The 18,319-nt window shown below is 41.5% G+C and overlaps 2 protein-coding genes across 2 annotated transcripts; one reads left to right on the top strand and one right to left on the bottom strand.

Annotated features, from left to right (window-relative positions):
• LOC308140433 (creatine kinase S-type, mitochondrial-like) lies at positions 1–12,720 on the top strand. The gene is made up of 10 exons (XM_080510227.1): positions 1–105; positions 2,701–2,927; positions 4,794–4,992; positions 6,238–6,333; positions 6,414–6,635; positions 9,100–9,185; positions 10,343–10,466; positions 11,284–11,418; positions 11,500–11,625; positions 12,006–12,720. The coding sequence occupies exons 2-10, from the start codon at positions 2,776–2,778 to the stop codon at positions 12,120–12,122; spliced, it is 1,257 nt and encodes a 418-aa protein (XP_080366353.1). The 5' UTR covers positions 1–105; positions 2,701–2,775; the 3' UTR covers positions 12,123–12,720.
• An 871-nt stretch (positions 12,721–13,591) lies between these two features.
• On the bottom strand, positions 13,592–18,222 carry LOC308140359 (ubiquitin-conjugating enzyme E2 L3-like). Its single transcript, XM_080510105.1, has 4 exons — positions 18,132–18,222; positions 15,241–15,336; positions 14,979–15,165; positions 13,592–14,402 (listed from the first exon to the last, which is right to left on the bottom strand). Exons 1-4 carry the CDS (start codon positions 18,156–18,158, stop codon positions 14,248–14,250), a joined length of 465 nt encoding a protein of 154 aa, XP_080366231.1. The 5' UTR covers positions 18,159–18,222; the 3' UTR covers positions 13,592–14,247.
• Between the last annotated feature and the right edge of the window lie 97 nt (positions 18,223–18,319).

Genomic DNA, 18,319 nt, shown 5'->3' with positions numbered 1-18,319 from the left:
GTTAGCCACCACCCCCCAAGCCATCCCCTCCTCCTCCCCCCGACGGAGGAGTGAAAAGCTCTTTAAGCGAAGACCTTCAGAGAAACGACAGCAACTTCTCTACAGGTAACGTGCCTCCTACCTTCTACCGTCTACCTTCTATCTTCTACCGTCTACCTTCTACTGTCTACCTTCTATCTTCTACCTCCTACCTTCTACTGTCTACCTTCTACTGTCTACCTTCTATCTTCTACTGTCTACCTTCTATCTTCTACCTCCTACCTTCTATCTTCTATCTCCTACCTTCTATCTTCTACCTCCTACATTTTACCTTCTACCTTCTATCTTCTACCGTCTATCTTCTACCTCCTACCTTCTATCTTCTATCTCCTACCTTCTATCTTCTACCTCCTACCTTCTATCTCCTACCTTCTATCTTCTACCGTCTATCTTCTACCTCCTACCTCCTACCTTCTATCTTCTACCTCCTACCTTCTATCTTTTACCTCCTACCTTCTATCTTCTACCTCCTACCTTCTATCTTCTACCTCCTACCTTCTATCTTCTACCTCCTACCTTCTATCTTTTACCTCCTACCTTCTATCTTCTACCTCCTACCTTCTATCTTCTACCTCCCACCTTCTATCTTCTACCTCCTACCTTCTATCTTCTACCTTCTATCACCTACCATCTATCGCCTACCTTCTGCCTTCTCTTATTGATTCTCTGCTCATTTAGTCGTCATCCGACACTAATCTCACGGGTTTTATCTTTAAATAAAGGAGAAAACAAAAGTGTAAAAAGTTGAAGCTGTGCGTTTCGGAGGGAATCTGCCAGGAGGGGGGGGGATTTCCGGACGCATGGGGATTTTTTATTTTTTTTTAGCCGTGTTGAGCTGCAGAGGACGAAGCTGCTCTTCATCCTCCGGAGGTCAAAGGTCATCAGGAGAGGAGAGGTTCTGGTGTAATCCACCCCTCCTCCTCATCCCTCTGCTGGCCAGACTGTAATGCCACACGCTGTGAATCCTTTGATCAATTTGCCCTTTACCTGTCTTTCGCCCCCGCGTTTTGTGGGGGGGGGGGGTCTTATGACCACTGTGTGATCTGAATCTAAGCTAGACCAGACTGGAGTCCTGGCACCAGATCTTTGGCACCACAGCCTTCCTCCTCCTCCTCCTCCTCCGTCTCTATAAATAAAAACCCCACTGACCCAAACTGTGCAGCGACCAGCATCATGTGCCCCCCCCACCCCCCCAGAACCTGGATCAGAAAGACCACCTCACTATATTAAGAAGCTGTGAAGGTTGGGGGGTAAATGTCCATTACCGGGGTATTAGTGGTCGTTCAGGGGGTATTAGTGGTCGTCTGTTGGTGGGAAACGGTGATAATGCTAAGAGGCTAAGAGATTCTGCTAAGACCCCCCCCCCCCCACCCCCACCTTCAGCCTTAAGCTTGTTACCGTCTCGCTGAAGCAGCTGAGCCTCTCTGGTTTTTCCTGGTTCCTCGAATGGACCTCAGGAACTGAGAGAAAAAAAATAATAAAAACACTTTTTATAAAGTTTATAATTTGTTTTAATACGACTTCCGCAGAGTTTGTTTATTCCTCCAGGAGCTTCGTGTGTGAGAACCATTTATAATAGAAAAAAAAAACGTGCAAAACTGCTATAAAGTGAAATATATGAAACTTTCTAAGCTGCGTTCGACTCATTTAAAAAGTTGAATGAGTTTTAAACTTTAAAATGTTTCACTTGATTTTCGTGGAAAGTCACAAAAATGGCTGGTTTGGTCATAAAGGTTCTAGATTCCTGTTCTAACAGCAAAAACATGTAGTTTAAAAGTTAAAATCACATTCGTATCCATTCACACTGTTGGTGTTGTTTCTTTAATGTGAATTAATTCAGGCGAGAAAAAGAAAAATGACATTTAAATCCAGTTTTCTTTATGTTCACGTTTTAACATGAGAGTTATAGACGTATGCAGATGATACGCAACTGTTTACTGCTCCGAATCTGCTTTTTATCAATTCAACAAGAGCTCAAGTACAGAAACTGTCAATAATTTATCATTCAGGGCAATACAAAGAGGTAAAGAAACTACATTTAATGGTAAAAGTACAACAAAAGGCACCAGAACTACACGGGAAAGGCATTAAATAAAAATCTAAACAGAAAAAGTAGTTTTAAAATAATTGAAAAATTATTAAAACTACATAAACAAAGCATGAAGAATAACAAGTAAAAGAACAGAAGGAACTGAAAAGACACAGAAAAATGCCAAACTTTTACTAAAATAAATCGCAAGTGCAAAATTGGCAAAAGAAAAAAAAGATGCAAAATGATGCAAAACAAGTTTAAAAAACATGCAAAAGTGACCATATAATTTAAAAAAAACAAAAAACAAGCAGAAATGTTATAAAAACGTGACACAAAAGTGCAAAAATATGTGACATTTTTGGAAAACAAAGATGTCAAAATACAAAAAAAAAAAAGTTCAAAATGAAGATATTCAGAACGACGTGTAACATTTCAGCAAACAAAGTGGGTCAGAAACACAAGAAAGAAGTTTAATTCAGCCAAACGAACGGCTTTCTATGGACATTTTTGTTGAGCAATATAAATCCTAGAAGTGTCCGATATAAAAGTTTGCGACTTTCTTTCAAACATCCCGCAACTTTCAATAGAAGGGTTCTGGACTAACCTCTCCGCTAACCCTTCCTCCCCAGCTCTACACACATATATATCTATATATACTTTCCTTTCGACTGAGACTCTCGAGGAGCGACCCAGCAAGCGGCGCGATGGCAGGATCTTTCACACGTATGATATCGAGCCGGAACACGGCCGTGCTGCTGGCTAGCCTTGGCGCGGGAACTGTGGCAACCGGCTTCCTGCTGAGCGGCGACGGTGGCTCGCTGGCCGCCGAGGCCAAGAAGAAGCTGTACCCGCCCAGGTGAGTTCGGGGTAAACGCTCTTCTCTACTCGTGGTGTGTCAGCAGATGGAGAAACGACGAAGGATTCAGCATTTGTTAAAATTTAACATTTCCTATACGACATCATCATCTGCATACGTGGAAATGTAAAAAATGATTTTGCTTTTTTTTCCCTATTTCCATGTATGCAGATGATGTCATATAAAGGTAAGAAATGTAAAATTCTAACATTTCCTACCTTTATATGACATCATCATCTGCATATGTGGAAATGTTAAAAAAAAAATTGCATATGTGGAAATGGGGGGGAAATTTTTTTTTTTTTGCAAAAATGAATATAAAGCATGAATAAATTATCCTAAGCTAAATTAAATATTGGGAAAACTTTATAGGATCTAAAGCATAATGTGACATTTTTTTTTGGAGAATGCAATATATCAACCAGCTGCATTACCACTGCATGCCACAGGGTGGTACAGTGAGCAAGTTCCGTGTTGCATGTTACAGCAATAAATATACAGTCAACATAGATGAAATTGAAATCGAAGTTAAAAAAAGAAGTAAAAGTAAAAGATTTGTATAGCGCTTCACAACGTGTTTTAAATCAATAAAACAATGATAAGAACAGAAATAAGGTAAATATAAAAAAATACAGAGCAATAAAAACATACACACTTATATAATTTTTTTTTTTTTAAGCTGACCACTACCCCCAGTGGAGGTATGTGGTATTACCTGTGAAATTCTCATAATTTCACAGGTAATAATTCATCAGCACGTCACGGCAGACGTGTTGGGAAGTGGAAGAAACTCGTGATCGGTGTGTGTGTGTGTGTGTGTGTGTGTGTGTGTGTGTGAGAGAGAGAGAGGACGTTTGAGGTCAGCCAGAATCCACCGGATCAGCGACGCTCTCCGGTTTCATGTCCGCGACCTTTGACTCACTCTTTCACTCTTTCTCGTTACTTTGAAGACTTAATTTCCCTCCAGCTGAATAAATGATTAGAAAAGACGACGAATTCAAGCAAATATCTGCCTCAAAAAGTAACATTTGTAAGAAAACAATTCAAACAGATGAAAATCTGCAAAGTATTGACACCGTTTGAGAAGAAAATGATAAATATTTAAATGAAATTACTGTTGATGGTTGTTTATCCACTTTCTCAGCTCATATTTTGACATTATTCTTCATGTTTCGGCTTTATTTGTGCTCAATTTGCTCGTTTGCATATCTTTTATTTGTATTTTCACACAAAGACAATTTTATATTCCATCACTTTTCACATTCTTTCCCATTTTGACATTATTTACTTGTCTCTTAACTTATTTTACCGTCTTTTAGTTTTACAAACCAAAGTATTTAATATTCATTATGAGCCTTTTGCTTTAAATTTTCCATATTTTTGCTCTTATTTGTGCCATTTTGTTTTCACGTGTTCTTTATAATTTGACTTTCCCGTATTTATTCATTTTGACTTAATTCCCAGGCTCTTATTTTCGAGTCCTGCTGCTTGCTTATTTGGTTTTATCCGCCTGCATTTAAAAACTTTCCATTAATTATATATATGTTAATTAGCTTTAAGTTTTTTTTTTTTTTATTCTACCAGTTCATTTGGTTTAACTGACTTAAGTCGGTTGCCAAACTTTGAAATGTTTTGCTTTATATTGCACTTTTTTTTTTTTTTACTTTTTCAGTCTCATTCTTCCAAATTAAAAAAAAGTGAGATTGAATTCTAACTGAATCACCTCATGAATACCCAAAAACTTTTTAAAATTAAGTTAATGTCTTTCCAGTTTTTTTACTATTAAATCTCAATATTTCAATTTTTTTTTAATAATTATACATTTTCTCATTATTCCCCCGAATCTTTGCTTCTTTGCGGCAATAGCTCGGACTTCCCCGACCTGAGGAAGCACAACAACTGCATGGCGGCGGCTCTGACTCCGGCCATTTACGCCAAACTGAGGGACCAGGTGACCCCCAACAGCTGGACCCTGGACCAGTGCATCCAGACCGGCGTGGACAACCCGGGACACCCCTTCATCAAGACGGTGGGCTGCGTGGCCGGAGACGAGGAGAGCTACGAGGTAAACACTTTTATTATCGTATTTAAAAAAAAAAAAAAATTTAAAAAAATAAATTTAAATGTCACATTTTTTTTTTTTTTGAAATATAGCTGCTTACATGACCTCCATTACCAGGCAGCTTATATTTCAAAATATACCATCTGTGACCACTAGATGTCATTGTATGACAATATAAAACTGCTACAGCACCAATGAAGAAGAAAAAAAAATTCCCACAAGCATGAAAGAGAAAAAAAAAAGATAAAAGGTGAATCAAAGAACAAGAAAAGTAAGAACAAAGTAATAATTTGTGTATAAATGCTCACGTTTTGCAGCCCGACTGAGTAAAACGAGGTCATTTGTTCAAAGATCGTACTTGTTAATGATATAGGATTTAAAAAGCTTTTAAACTGGTTCATCAGTTCCATAGTTTAAATGCTGATATTCTTACACACGTTTTTCAGTGTTCTACAATTTTGCATCTTGAAATGTAGTTTTCCTCTTAAATCATTAAATATATTATTATTATAACGGAGGTGGTTGCAGAGACCACACTAATCCTTTATTTAGACAACTAAAAACACTGACATTTAAAGATTTAGTGGAGTAGAACCTTCTAAAAACCATGTTTAAAGCTCATCTGGAGATTTTACCGAACAAATTGCAAAACAGATAGGCCAAGAGAAAGAGTAGATAGGAACTGAAAGGAACTGAGGTTTTTTACAAAACCCAGGTTTCAATCGGCCGTAATGGAAAAATGCATCTCAATGGAAGGAGTCGGTCTGTGGAACATCTTGATTGTAAAATTAAAACTTCTAAATCCATTGATGTGTTTAAGAAACTTGTTAAATGATCAATGTTACAGAAATACGACTCTGCGGAGTAGCAGATCAACCTTATTTATTTATTTTGTGTTTGATGTTTTGGAAAAAAAGCGGCTGCATGTGAATGAACTGGAACTGTAAATGATTTTGTGTTGATAAGTTCAGACATAAGTTTTACTTCTTTCTGCTCTTTTTCATTCATATGAAATGCTGTTGCATTGTTTTAAATGAATGAAATAAATAATAAAATTACAAATTAAAAATATTAATTATTATCCTCCTCTCTCTAAAAAGCTTGTTAGACGTGCATCTTTGCTTGCCTCATGTATCATTTGGACGAGATCTGGGAGTTTTTAAATCGGGTGTTTTTACGGAACCGAATAAATCCATTTTTAAAAAACTACATTTCTCAGAGGACTTGTTGACGTTTCCTCCCCCGCAGGTGTTTGCTGACCTGTTTGACCCCATCATCAAGGACCGACACAACGGCTACGACCCCAAAACCATGAAGCACCCCACCGACCTGGACGCCTCCAAGGTGGCGCCACACCGCGCGATTCCTCCTCCGTCTCTATGCAGACGATACATAACCACTTCCTCCTCCTCCTCCTCCTCCAGTTGACCCACGGGGTGTTCGACGAGAACTACGTCCTGTCGTCGCGCGTCCGCACCGGCCGCAGCATCCGGGGCCTGAGCCTGCCGCCGGCCTGCTCGCGGGCGGAGCGCCGCGAGGTGGAGCGCGTGGCGGTGACGGCGCTGGCCGGCCTGAAGGGCGACCTGGCCGGGCGCTACTACAGCCTGGGAGACATGACGGAGAAGGAGCAGCAGCAGCTCATCGACGTGAGTCGCCGAACCACCAGGAGCTTCCTGCCTTTTCTTTTATCCGCGAGGTTTTAAAATCCGACATGAACACGTCGTCCCAGTTTACAGTTTCACTTAAATTTTCTTCAAATCAATTCATGGACGCACCGTCATACCGTAAACGTCCCTCTGGCGACACGACAAGTGAGATTCTGACGGATGTGGGACGATGAGGTTCAAAGTCAATTCGCTGCTAGCGGCTAGCGGTTAGCGACAAAAATTTTAAAAAGGGTCTATTAACATCCACGCCGCAGAACAACGCACCTCAGAGATTTTTTTTTATGAAACAGACTCGTTTGAGGTTTAACGTTTATACTCGTCCCGTGAGGCGCATACCGCTAGTTGTGAGTGGTTACTAGCTAACTGCTAGCTGCTAACCATTAGTTGTTAGCAGTTACTGGATAACTGTTGGCCACTAGTTGTTAGTGGTTACTGGCTAGCCGCTAGTTGTTAGCAGTTACTGGCTAACGCCTAGCCACTAGTTGTTAGTGGTTACTGGCTAACTGCTAGCCACTAGTTCTTAGTGGTTACTGGCTAGCCATTAGTTGTTAGCGGTTACTGGCTAACTCCTAGCCACTAGTTGTTAGTGGTTACTGGCTAGCCACTAGTTGTTAGCGGTTACTGGCTAGCCATTAGTTGTTAACGGTTACAGGCTTGCCGCTATTTGTTAGCAGTTGCTGGCTAACTGCGAGCCATTAGTTGTTAGCGGTTACTGGCTAACTGCTAGCCACTAGTTCTTAGTGGTTACTGGCTAGCCATTAGTTGTTAGCGGTTACTGGCTAACTCCTAGCCACTAGTTGTTAGTGTTTACTGGCTAGCCACTAGTTGTTAGCGGTTACTGGCTAGCCATTAGTTGTTAACGGTTACAGGCTTGCCGCTATTTGTTAGCAGTTGCTGGCTAACTGCGAGCCATTAGTTGTTAGCGGTTACTGGCTAACTGCTAGCCACTAGTTCTTAGTGGTTACTGGCTACCCATTAGTTGTTAGCGGTTACTGGCTAACTCTTAGCCACTAGTTGTTAGTGGTTACTGGCTAGCCATTAGTTGTTAGTGGTTACAGGCTTGCCGCTATTTGTTAGCAGTTACTGGCTAACTGCGAGCCATTATTTGTTAGCGGTTACTGGCTAACTCCTAGCCGCTAGTTGTTAGCGATTACAGGCTAGCCGCTATTTGTTTACTGGCTAACTTCTAGCCGCTAACTGCTAGTTGTTACTGGTTACTGGCTAACTGCTCGCCGCTAGTTGTTGCATAGAAACAAACTGATTAAAGCTCCAGATGTAAAACAGATGCACCGTTAATTTTTATGAAAAAGTTTAATATAGAAATATCAAATTATTAATATTTATTATAGATATTATTTGTAAGCACACATTTACACATATTTACATATAAACAAATCTAAAGCTACAAAAACCAATGTACTGTTAATTTGTTTCTTTTCTTTTTTTTTGTTTGGGGTCTTTTATTTGTCCAAATCGCAGTGATTTACAGCATATTTGACATTGTGGAGAAATATAAACTTACAAACTATCGTAGTATTAGTCTGAATTAAGTTGAAATAACTCCCTTTAAAGCAGACCTTCCATGTTTTGACGTTTCACGCTGCGTTCAGGATCACTTCCTGTTCGACAAGCCGGTGTCTCCGTTACTCACCTCGGCCTTCATGGCCCGGGACTGGCCCGACGCCCGGGGCATCTGGTAAGGACCGGGAGCCTCCAGACTGTTCCCATCCTTCTAGAACAATCCGTAGCAGCCTCACCGAGTCCCTTCAGTCTGTTTGTAGAAAAAAAAACAAAAAACTTTTCAAAATAAAGGCTTCCCTGATCCTCGTCGTAAGCCCGTCCACGTAAAACTATAGCGTGAAGTGGCTCCACAAAAATATTGTATATTTAATAGTTTAGAAGGAAAACTTTGTTCTACGTTTGCGTTTATGAAGTTGATCAACGTTTTAAATTTCATCCTTCTTATCCTGCATTTTTCATTTTACAACAGAATAGAAATACTTGATTCAGCGTCACGCCGCAAAGAATAAACTGAAAGAGAGTTTAATGCCACATATGACAGGATGAAAGTTAAATAAAATCATTTAAAATGTTTTTTCATTAATACATTTTTTTCCCTTTTTACTTCAATTCCAGTCATTTTATCATCTCTTCCCCCATTTTAGTTATTGTGCCTTTTTTTTTTTAATCTGAGATAAAAAGCTATTTTGAAAATGACTAGTATATAAATACAATAAAATTAAAATAAAAAAAAAGAAGATGAAATGTTTAAAAGCTTCAGGAAGCCTGGTGTGGAACCATTTTAAAACTAGTATGAAGCCTGGTGTTTAGAAACGTGGCGCCCCCTGGTGGAGGCCCTCTGTCCTCTTATCCTCTTAGATCACCTGTGTACTGACCTTAGTGTGACGTCCCCCCCCCCCCCGTCCCCGCCCCCCCCTCCCAGGACCACTTCCTGTTTGACAAGCCCGTGTCTCCTCTGTTGACGTGTGCCTTCATGGCCAGAGATTGGCCGGACGGCAGAGGGATCTGGTACGCTCTGCATGACGCCGCCGCCGCCATGTTTCCACCATGAAGCCGCTCAGCTTCTTATTTAACCTGATCATGTGTTGATGAGTTTTTGAAAACTCGTCTGATTTGAGTTTGAGTTGTTTTGTGTGCCTGCGGTCGTTTATTTTCATTTTCTTGTTTAGATTAGTTTCTTGTTTGTTTTCAGTCTTATTTGTTCTTTTTTTTTTATTTTTTTTACGATGAGTGTTTTTATTACTTAGATTTTTTTGTTGTTGTTGTTTTTATTCCATTTCACGTTTTTTGGGGTCTTTTTCTTTATTGGTTAATTTTTTTCCCCCTCCTATTTGTTGGTCTTTTTTCTTGTTTATCAGTCATTTTTACATTTTGATTCTCTTTTTTTCTTGTTATATAAAACTGTCATTTTGACTTTATTTAGATTAGGGCCACTGGAATAAAAGAAAAACCCTGAATTCAGGGGTTTTTTTTCTCAGAATTCTGACTTTTAGACTCAGAATTTCCACTTTGGAATAAAAACTAAACAAAAAACCCTGAATTAAAATTTTTTTATCTCAGATTTCAGACTTTTCCCCCAGAATTCTGACTTCTTTTTTTTTAATGTTGCCTTTTTTTTTCCAGATTTCGGACTTTTTTCCAGAATTCTGACTTTTTTTTTTTTTTTTTTTAGGATTTTGCCTTTTTCCGCCCAGAATTCTGACTTTTTTTTTTTTTTTTTTGCCTTTTTTCCCCAGAATTCTGACATTTCCCCCAGATTTCTGACTTTTTATTAAAAAAAAATTTGGATTTTGCCTTTTTTTCCAGAATTCTGCCTTTTTTCTCAGAAATACAACTTTTTCCCCCAAAGTTCTGACTTTTACACTCAGAATTTCCACTTTAAACTCAGAATTCTGAGTTTCAAGTCAGAACTGATGTTTTTTTTCCACAGTGGCCCTAATCTTCCACACTTGTGGGGTTTTTTTTTGTAAATCTTTATTATTTTGTTTCTTTTCAATGTTGTTTTTTTTTTTTTTTTTTGGAGTTTGGGGCTAATCTAGCGTCCCGTTGTCACCCCTGTGCAACAATCCCTCCATTTTTTTATTTTTTTTTTGTATTTTGGTTTTAAACTGCAGTTGCCATTGCGTCTCGTTGACTCTCTTGCTCCCCCTGCTGCCCGCCTGCAGGCACAACAACGAGAAGACCTTCCTGATCTGGATCAACGAGGAGGACCACACCAGGGTCATCTCCATGGAGAAGGGCGGCAACATGAAGCGAGTGTTTGAGAGGTTCTGCAGAGGACTTCTGCAGGTACCCGCTCACTTCAACTTCACTCTTCCAGGATTGTTTGAAACGTCACATTTCTGGACGGTTTTGAGGCTTTTTTTAGACATTTTAATCCACTTTGCATTCACACCGTACTCTTGAGCAGATTGATATTAAAACGACTTTCTAATTGACATTTTTTTGTTTCGGAGCAGTTTCACCAATTCATGGTTGGTTTTTTTAGACTTTTTTCAACTCAGTTTACCCATTTTTTTTTTTTTTATTGATTTGTTTCCCACTGGTTAAAAATTTTTTCTCCAGTTTCATCTAGTGAAATTTTGGACGAGCTCAAGTAGTTTCTGATAAAAGTTTAAGCTGTTTTCTCTATCATTTGTATTTTTTTTATAGACTATTATTGAATCTGAATGTATTTTTGTGTTTCTAAATTAATTCCGTGTTTCCTGACGTCGTTTTAAAAGCTTTGACTCTTTTTTTTATCTCTGACTTTATCTTGTTTTTGGACGAGCTTCCTGATTGGTTTAGAGCTGGCTGATATTAAACTAATTTGTCACTTGGTATTCTTTTATTTTTAAACAGTTTGACTGGTTCCTGATTGGTTTTGGAGTTTTTAATCTATTTAATCCTGTGTTTTTTGTGTGTGTTTTAACGATTTTATCCTGGTTTCAAGTTTATTTTTACTTCTTTGATCAGACGAATATTAAACCAAGTCGTGTTTTTGAGCCGTTTGACGGATTCACGGTAAATTTTTAAACTCTCGTACTGATGGTCGGTGGCGTCGATGTGAGACGAGGCGTGATGAACGTCATGAGGCGTGATGGGCGGAGCTTGTGTTGCGTTCCAGGTGGAGCAGCTGATCCAGGAGCGAGGCTGGGAGTTCATGTGGAATGAACACCTGGGATACATCCTCACCTGTCCGTCCAACCTGGGCACCGGCCTGCGAGCCGGCGTCCACGTCCGCCTGCCCAAACTCAGCAAGGTGACACACACACACACACACACACACACACACACAGTTTTCATATCTAGCGACGTCAAAACGAGCGACTTCCCTCCGCAGGATCCTCGTTTCTCCAAAATCCTGGACAACCTGCGGCTGCAGAAGCGAGGGACGGGCGGCGTGGACACGGCCGCCACCGGCGACACCTTCGACATTTCCAACCTCGATCGTCTGGGCAAATCTGAGGTGACGCCTTCTGCCGGTTTTATCGTTTTAAATATTTTCTTTTGTTTTTATTTATTTGTTAATTCCTAAAATATATATATATATATATATATATTTTTTTTTTTTTTAACCAGAGGGGATAAATATTTTGATTTTTTTCTTCTTTAATTCATATTTTTCACACAAAAAGGTTTTTTTTTATTAATATTTGAAATGTAATTATCAGGGACAAGCCTATTATTTTTTTTGTGTTATGATTTAGACATTTTTGGGACTTTTACACAATTTCCACTGAATTTATTATTTCTTAATCAGACGTTTCAGGAACTTGTGTTTTTACAGTATTTAATCGTGACCCGTCACCAAGCAGCAAAGCGGTCATGTGTGCGTCTGTCCACCAGGTGGAGCTGGTGCAGGTGGTGGTGGACGGAGTGAACTACCTGATCGAGTGCGAGAAGAAGCTGGAGCGAGGTCAGGACATCAAAGTCCCCGCTCCCCTCGCTCAGTCCAGGAAGTGAGAGCAGGACGGCCACGCGGCGGCGCCGGTGTCCTCCCACGCCGAGCCGGCCAAGACACAGACTCGGACTCTCGTAGGGACGAAGAGACTCGGACCTCCGGAGTCTCAGGTGCTCAAGTCCTTGAAGCTTCAGGAACTCTGTAACTCCGGAGTCTCTGACCTTGAAAGACTCAAGAGATTCAAAGCTACTCTTGAGTCCCTGAAGCCGAACCATCAGACCCTTTAAGTCTCTGAACCGCTGGAACGTCCAAAGCTTGACGACTTTGAGACTAAGAATCTCTGACCTGTAGACCCTTGGACAGTCTGAGTCTCACCTACTTAAAACCCTAAACCCAAGAGTCTCTGACCTGTAGACCCTTAACCTCCCAGAACCCCAGACTCCCTGACCGAGCTTTAAACTCTTAGACCCAAAGTCTCTGAACCCTTTGATCGTCCCAAGACTTTGACGCTGACCCGTAGACCCTCCCGAGTCTCTGTCCCTCGCCCGCCGGACACAATCCTTGACGTAGAATAATCGTAGACTTGATCTGCAGTTCAGGGGAAACGTCTACCTCAAGTCACCTGCAACCCTGACGTCAATAAAAACCGCCTACAATGAATCCTCCGTCCTCCGACTCGTCTTTGCTTCAGTCCCGTTCGTTCAGAGGGTGAGATTCCTTCGCTCCACTCGTCCTTGATTTAAAAACCTCCCGATCTGCTCGTTTCTTGGGGTGTTTTGTATCTGTGGATTCTCGGTTCCTGGTCTTCGCGGGAACGTCGCGAGTCCTCCGTTCAAACTCCAATGTCCTTCTGGCCAATTTGCATTTCTGTGGTTCGTCAGTGGATCAACCGTCCGCCAGATAGTTTATGGGTTCGTTAGTGGGTTGTTGTTTTTTTGCAGTTTCGTGGTTCTTTTAATGTCTAACATCCTTATTTGTGTCCAAAAAAAACTTTTTCTACCTTGTGTCTCTGCACAGCTTTCATCATTTTCTGGGGGATTTGTTTTGTTTTTTACTTTTTGTAGTTTGAGCTATTTTCTTGGTCTCACAAACCATCGTTCTATCGTTCTACGACCTTTTCAGTTCAGTGTTTTCCCCCCAGAATTTTTATACTTTACAGCCATTTGTCATTTTCAGCATCAGCTTTTATTGAACTTTGACATATTGAGGTGATTTAGAGATATTAGAACACCAGTTTTAAATTATGTGGCGATTTGTACATCGTTAACCGTTTCTCAACTTTTTGAATCCAATCACATTGGTTTCTCTGGAGATTTGAGTCATTTTGATTTTCAGGTTTTGCTGATTTGTATACGTCACAATTGTGGTATTTTTTGGCCGACGTGAGGTTTCGTGGTTCGCCACGTTATTTTTCTAAGCCTCTTCGGTTGTTCGGCTCTAATCTTTGTACCGTTCCACATTTCTTTCCGTCATCTCGGTCTCTCGGACGGATCAAAAACACGATACACACAATTTTCCCAGGAGGCCAACAAGAGGTGGAATAACTTTAATTATAAGCAATTTTTTTTTTTTTTTCCTTCTCAAAATACAAAACCGCTTTGAATGACGAGTGGTCGTTGAGTTTCCGTTGACGCGCGGGACTCGGCTGTGTGCTGCCAACAAGTGCTTTCACAGACTACAGTGTATCTGGGATGGGGGTGGGTGGGTGGGTGGGTGGGGGGGAAACAAGTGGGGGGGTGGGCGGGGGATGGGGGGGGTCCAGAACAACAGCATCAGATGCTTAAAAACAAAACTCTGTAAACAGGTCTGCGTGAGCCAATGATTTAAACATTTGAACGGAACAGTAATTTTTTTTTTTTAAATGCCTCCTCTGACCTTTTTTCTGAGTTTAAATTGTTTTTTTTTCTAAAAAGAAATCAGTAGAAAGAAGTCAAAAACAAGCGAAAGGTGACACCTTGAGGATATTCACCCGAAAAGTCCTGCTTTTTACCTTTTTTTTTTTTTTTTTTGGCAAAGTCAAACAGAAACACGAGCCTCTATGTAGGAGTGGTTGGAGAGTGCTAAACAATGCAGGTAGAACTCTAGAGGGGAGGGAGGGGGGAGGGGGGGGGTGTGAGAACGGGGTCAGGTTGAGTTGGGTCGGGGGGGTGGGGTGGGGGGGGGGGGGGTGTCAGTGTCGTGGCGTCGTCAGTCTACGGGTCGCTTTTCGCTGTGTTTCTTTGTGAACTCCTCGGCGTTCTTCATGAACTTGGCGCGGTCTTTAGTGTACTCCTCGGCGAGGTCGGCGCGTAGCGGGTGCTCCGGCTGGGGCAGGTTCACCAGGGTCACCAGGCACTGGATGACTGTGGGGCAGAAAACACCGGCACACCGGGGGCGTCACAAACCGGAACGGACGCCTCAAACACCCCCCACCTCCCCACTCACGGGACAATTCTTCCAAGTGAAAACGCATCGTTTTTGGGGCTTTTGTTTCAGAAATATTTTGCATTTACACACAAAAAAAAAGGTGTTGTATACCTTTAAGGCCACTCGTGGGTGCTGTTGGACATTCTACTGGATTGTTTTTACGGTTACTGCCAAAATAAAAGTGCCAAAGCCCAGGAGAATCTGGACTATGTTGGTATTCACCATCTACCAGCACACGTGCAGAAGCCAAACCCAACGAAACTTTTGCGGGTTTTTTTTTTTTTTTCACTTGAAAGTGTTGTCGTGGAAACGGGCCATTGTTGACTCCTCTTTGCTGCGTCGGCTAGCAAAGCTAACATTTGCTCTCCAGCTAAGCGTGCGACTTAAAAAAAACAAAAAAAAACACAAAGTAATGAGGAGAATCGGGTTAAATTCGTGGGTCAGTGCTCTTATTTTCTATTGTTCTGGATACAATTGATGCACGTCTTTGTTTAACGAGGTTCTCTCCTCACCATGGTTGGTTTTCGTGGCGGGCTTCCAGTTGTCCACGCTGATGACGGGCAGGCACACCTGCCCCTTCTCGTCGATGTTGGGGTGGTAAATCTTTGTCTTGAAGGTGATCTTGGGGGGCTTGAAGGGATACTCGGCCGGGAAGATGATCTCGATCCGAAAGGCTCCTTTGTCGTACGGAGGGCAGTCCTGAGGGGAGACCAGCATTTAGCTTCTCTTTTTTCTTTTTACAACCAACAAAAGTCCCGCCGGTCCCGTACTTACAGGAATGATGAGTCCCTGCCAGGAAAAAATATTCGATTCGTCCACTTGAATGTTGCGGAACTGCTTCATCCCCCCTTTCTCGAAGTCTTCCAGCTCCTGCAACCAAACACATCTCGGTTAAAAAAAAAACAAAAGTACTTCTATACGAGGGTCTGGCCAGATGACCCCCATCTTTACTTTTCTTGACCTTTGCCTGATTGGAACTAGACCTGAATTGCCTCGAGGCGTGCTGAGGTACCGTCACGTTCCATCAGGAACTACCTTTCTTAGCTTTGAACGTCCGAATTGAAACCCGTCGGAAGAGTATCTTCACCCTTGTTGGTCTTTGCTCGGCTCTTGCAAGCCACGCACAATCTTTCACTGGCCAGTAAGCGCCTTAAAATTTAATGGACTTCATTTGTACTCTGATTAAAACTGGCAGACGTCTATCTGGACTCCGGTTGGCCCTTTTCCTTGCTCACGGGTCCGTTAGTCTTTACGTTCTCCCAACAGAAGCTGCGTCAGCGGGAGACGACGATTCAGCCCGTTAATGGGTCTTAAATCTTGGTGGTTGTTTGTTTTCGGTTCAACCTGGCAGATCATCTTGACCTTTGCAAAGTCTCACTTGTAACCGGAAGAGCTAAACGTTTGCTCCTGTCGACGGTTTGATCCTGGTTGGAAATGTCAAAGAAAAGTCCTCGACCATTGTCGGTTGCGGAGACGGATCACGCCCCGCCAGGCGTCGTCCTCTCACTCCAACCAACCTTGAATGATTCTCAAGTTAATCTTGTTTCAAAGCGCCGGCCACATGTCCTCTAAACCTCGGTGTAAAACCTGCACCGTCACTTCTGCTCCCCTGGTGTTTGCCTCGCCGCTGTAAAACTGGCTCGTCAAGGAGAAAACATGCAGGAAGTGACACCAACTGACTTTCATTACAGAGAAATGGAGATCCCGGACGCAGATAAAAACAAAGTGTCAGAGTGAAAATGAAAGTATGGAGGGATTTTAATCTTTCTGTTCGGGCTGCAGAATATATTCAGGTAGGAAGTCACGATGCGCAAGAATTTAGTCCCATAGATTAAATCTAATAATCTAATAACAGGCGGGTATGTCATTATATTGGTTAAAACCCCATTTGATTAATTCTGATCTGATTTTTTGGAAAAACATAAATGTCATATGTATGCTTTTGTTCATATAAAGAAACTGAAAAGAAAAAAAAGTGCATTTAGTCTCCATGCATTATGAAATAAGTCTAGATCGACTGGGATAAATGCAAACCTTTAATACTTATTTTTTTGGCCTAAATTTTAGATATCAACTGAAATAACACTTAAAATATGGTAAGAACGTCGAACTTCAATTTGGACAGATTATGTTAAGATAAGACGGGAGAAGTACTGTTCTGTTTTCTGTGCATACGTGATAAATATAATACAATACATAACACGTGCAGTTTTGTAATCAGTTAATTTCATATTTTGTACAGAAACTAATTTTCAATGTGATTGAGTAACAAAATATATCTTAAGAAGTTGCACTTCTACTGTTAAAACTTAGATTAAAATTATATTATGGTAAAACAAAAAGTAATTTCTAGTAAAGTATTCTTCCTGAGCTAAAATACAAGTCTGGTACTTGGAAATGGAGAAAAATGCAATTTATCTGAATCTGACTGCGCCTGCACACCACAGCTGTAGTAAACAGCGATCCTGCACATGCTCAGTAGATGGACAATAACAATAATGACATCCATAGTTTTCAGTGTTTGTTGTTTATGTAAACGTGGCCTGCGTGTTTCCAGCGTAGGAAGGAACAACAAGAAGCGGCTTTTAGTTCCTCCGCAACGATCCTGTGTGACAAACGACCTCAACGCTGCTGACACACTCCTTTTAAATCAGGATTATCTGCTCAGGCTTTCCAATAAAGAATGTAGGTTAATTATTTTATCACCTTTATCTTAGGGTTTTGCTTTATCCTCCATTTTACTGCTTTGTTGACGTATCGTTACTTGTAAAACGTTGACGTGCCCCTTGGCTGAATGGCGTCGTATAAATGAACTTTACCTTCTGACTAGGTGGAAACTAGTTATGAAATCACGACAGCGTTATAAATCATATTGAAATAAACAGGATATTTACTCGACGTCACACAACCCTATGAATCGCATTTATTATGAATTAATTACTATTAACTGTAATTACTTTTGTAAAATGGTGTCAATCTGAAATCAAAGTGAATGGCAACAGAATTGATCACAGTCCAATAAGTACACCGTGTGTGATTACGTCACCATAGTGATATGTTTAAGCTTGTTTAAAAGAAATGCATAATTATTATTAAATTCAAGATTTGATGGAGATAGTTTTTGTATACATACTGATATACAGTAATCAGGTTACTTTCTAATAGTGTGACAAAACAAAACCGTTATTCGATTAATCACCTCCGGTAAGTTTCTGTTAAGTGACGTCATCTCGTCAAATGGAGGAGTGACGTCACGTCACAGCCCTAAAAGTCTCCATCTTTCTCTCTCTTTTTTTTTTTTTTTCACGGACGCCGCCGCGGCTCCGGCGATGAGCCGCTGCTCCGGAGCCCCGCCCCGGGTCACCGCGGGGACCCCGGCAGCTGCCCCCGGTGCCTTTGGACTCGGCCGTGTCGCGGGACCGGGCGGGGCTGCTGTCCGACCCGGTGGAAGTGCTGAATCACGGCCCGCCGGCGGCTCAAACTCACCAACTACTTCCCCGTCGATGCCCCGTCGGTGGGCTTGTCGTTTCCCCCCTTTGACTTAACCACAACACGCGGGTGTTTTTCACCGCTTCGCGGCCCCGCAGCCACTCTCATCGAACCGAATGAAGTAGTTTAAAGCCGCCGAAAGTGAATTAAAAGGGCGATTTAGAGGTTTTCTTTACCTTGGTTAGTCTCCTGCTTCCAGCCATTGTGGTGCCGACTTTCTTTTCTTCTTCTTCTCCGTCTTCCTGGTTCTCCTTCCGCCTCCGCTTCTTCTTTCGACGGCGCGGAGGATTTGCAGAGTCCTTCTTTTGGCACCTCCCCCTGCTGGCCCGGAAGGTGTACTGCCACCACACTGTCGCCACTCAAC

Source organism: Blennius ocellaris, assembly GCF_963422515.1.
Source record: "Blennius ocellaris genome assembly, chromosome: 15".
In the NCBI taxonomy this organism is placed as follows: Eukaryota; Metazoa; Chordata; class Actinopteri; order Blenniiformes; family Blenniidae; genus Blennius; species Blennius ocellaris.
This window is presented reverse-complemented; position numbering and strand designations above follow the sequence as displayed.